The sequence below is a fragment of the Eimeria acervulina genome, genomic scaffold, assembly GCF_000499425.1.
Source record: "Eimeria acervulina Houghton genomic scaffold, Eah_scaff639, whole genome shotgun sequence".
In the NCBI taxonomy this organism is placed as follows: domain Eukaryota; phylum Apicomplexa; class Conoidasida; order Eucoccidiorida; family Eimeriidae; genus Eimeria; species Eimeria acervulina.
The window spans coordinates 11,564-13,906 of NW_013549678.1; the positions used below are offsets into that span (position 1 = coordinate 11,564).

Below are 2,343 nucleotides of genomic sequence, written 5' to 3' on the forward strand. Positions count from 1 at the left end.
TGCTGCTGGTGTTGCTGCTGGTGGTGCTGCTGCTCTTGCTGCTGCTCCTGCTGCTGCTGCTGCGGCATTGAGGAGCCCTCAGTGCTCCTACGGCCCCCAGGGGCCCCACCTGGGGGCCCCTGCTGGGCGGATGTCCTCACAGGGCCCGCCCCGGTGTCTGCTGCACCGTCTCCAGCAGCAGCAACCGCAGCAGCACCCGGCTGCTGCTGCTGCTGCTGCGGCTGCTGCAGATTTCTGGCTGCAGCATTCTGAACCTTTCTTCGTTCTCTCTTCGTGCCCTGCTGCGTTGAAGCCGCAAACTCCCCAAAGTTTGCCCGGCGGGCTGCGCCTGCTGCTGCTGCTGCTGCTGCTGCTGGTGCTGCTGCTGCTGCACCTCCTCCTGCCTCGCCAGCTTGCTGCTGTGGTTCCTGCTGCTGCTGCACCTGCTGCTGCTGTACCTGCTGCTGCTGCGCGCTATCTGCCTGCGGTGTTGCGCTATCCGGTTGGGCCGGCGCTGCACTGCTGCTGCTGCTGCTGCTAGAGGGCTGCTGCTGCTGCTGTTGCTGCTGCTGCTGCTGTTGTTGCTGCTGCTGCTCGGCCTGCGGGGCAGGTGTTGTTTCTCCTCCGGGCGGAGGCGCAGGAACGGTAGCAGGCGGTTGCTGCTGCTGCTGCTGCTGCTGCTGCTGCTGGTGCTGCTGCTCCGTCAGAGAAGGGTCGCCATTAATTACTCTCCCTGTCTTAGGGTCCCTGATCTCCAACGCATTCTTCTTACGGGGCCCTGCCTGCTGCAGCGGGTGCTGTTGCGGCCGGTGCTGCAGGGCCCCCGAGGGGCCCCCCCACATCTCACCGTAGGCTGGGTAAACCGCGAGGGGGGCTCCATAGGCACCTGCGACTAAGGGGACAGCATCATAACGGTAGCCTGCTGCTGCTGCTGCTGCTGCTGCTGCAGCAGCTGCTGCAGCACCGTGGGGGCCCCCCACGTGGTGGTGTTGCTGCTGCTGCAGCGCCGCATCGCCCACACCAGGGGGGCCCCCTCTGCCGTATGTATGATGGCCGTGAGGGTCTAAGTGCAAGGGATGGGGGGCCCCCCCTCTCTCTGCTGCTTGCTCCTGCACATCGCGTACTTGCAGCAGCAGCAGCTGCTGCTGCTGATGGTGCTGCTGCTGCAGAGCCTCGCCAGGGTGATGAGGCCCTTCAAAGCGAGCAGGGGGGCCCCCATGGTGGGGGCCCCCAGGACCCTCGCCGAGGGGCCCCGGTCCTGCTGCTGCTGCTGCAGGACCCAGCAGCATGGGAGCAACCCTACCCGCCCCGTGCATCATTGCTGCTGCTGCTGCTTGCTGCTGCTGCTGCAGATGGTGAGGATCGTATGGGTGCGCTACGGGTTGCTGTTGCTGCTGGTGGCCGTCGGCAGCTGGAAGCTGCTGCTGCTGCTGTTGCTGTTGTTGCTGCTGCTGCTGCTGTTGCTGCTGCTGCCCGCCTCTCCCCCTCAAGAAACTTTGTTGCGGGGGCCCCCCCATCATGTGGTGAGGAGGCAGCGGTTGCTGCTGCTGCAGCTGTGCTGCTCCTGCTGCTCTCTGCATATGATGGGGGCCCCCTTGTGCGGGGCCCCCCATATTGGGGGGTGGGAGGGCTTCAGGGTCTGGGGCCCCATGGGGGCCCCCGTACCCTCCTGAATGAGGGTACGGCTGCTGATGCTGCTGGTGCTGCAGCTGGGGGCCCCCCCCTGGGGGCCCCTGGTGGTTATGATGATGAAGGGGGCCCCCCCCGCCTCCTCTGTAGGGCGCGCCGGAACGTCCGGAGCCCCCATGGTGGTGATATCCTCTCGTGCTGCAGCAGCAGCAGCAGCAGCAGCAAACACAAACATACATATAATATATAAAACATATATTATATATAATATAAATATATATGCAGGTGTTATGTGTATGCATATTGCGTGGATATATCTTGAAACAGATGCACTAGAAATATAAATACAAATAACATAAAAATATATGTTTATGTATATACATATGCATGCATATATATATATATATACATATATATATATATGCATTATACATATATGCATGTAAATTCATATAAAAGGTATATACATATATAATATACACATACAAATAGATATATATCTATATAAATAAACATATACACATATATGTATATATATATATATATGTATATATGTACATATGAGTACTCAACGTTAGTTATATTGTAGAGAAAATATATAAATGAATATTCTACGCACAATGCATCAAATCCTCGTGTACAGGCATCTAATCTAAATATAAACATTAATAAATAAATATATATATAAAATATATATATATAAAGATAATTCAAACATAAGAATACACCCTAAGC

General features: G+C 56.1%; 1 protein-coding gene across 1 annotated transcript in view; it reads right to left on the reverse strand.

The window, feature by feature from the left end:
- The window catches only part of EAH_00045200 (hypothetical protein, conserved), a gene marked incomplete at both ends in the record, with an annotated part of 11,047 nt that extends 9,455 nt beyond the window's left edge, over positions 1–1,592 (reverse strand). The window contains one exon of the mRNA XM_013394794.1: positions 141–1,592. Coding sequence (XP_013250248.1) covers positions 141–1,592 — 1,452 coding nt within the window. The remainder of the gene's footprint in view (positions 1–140) is intronic.
- Positions 1,593–2,343: the final 751 nt, after the last annotated feature.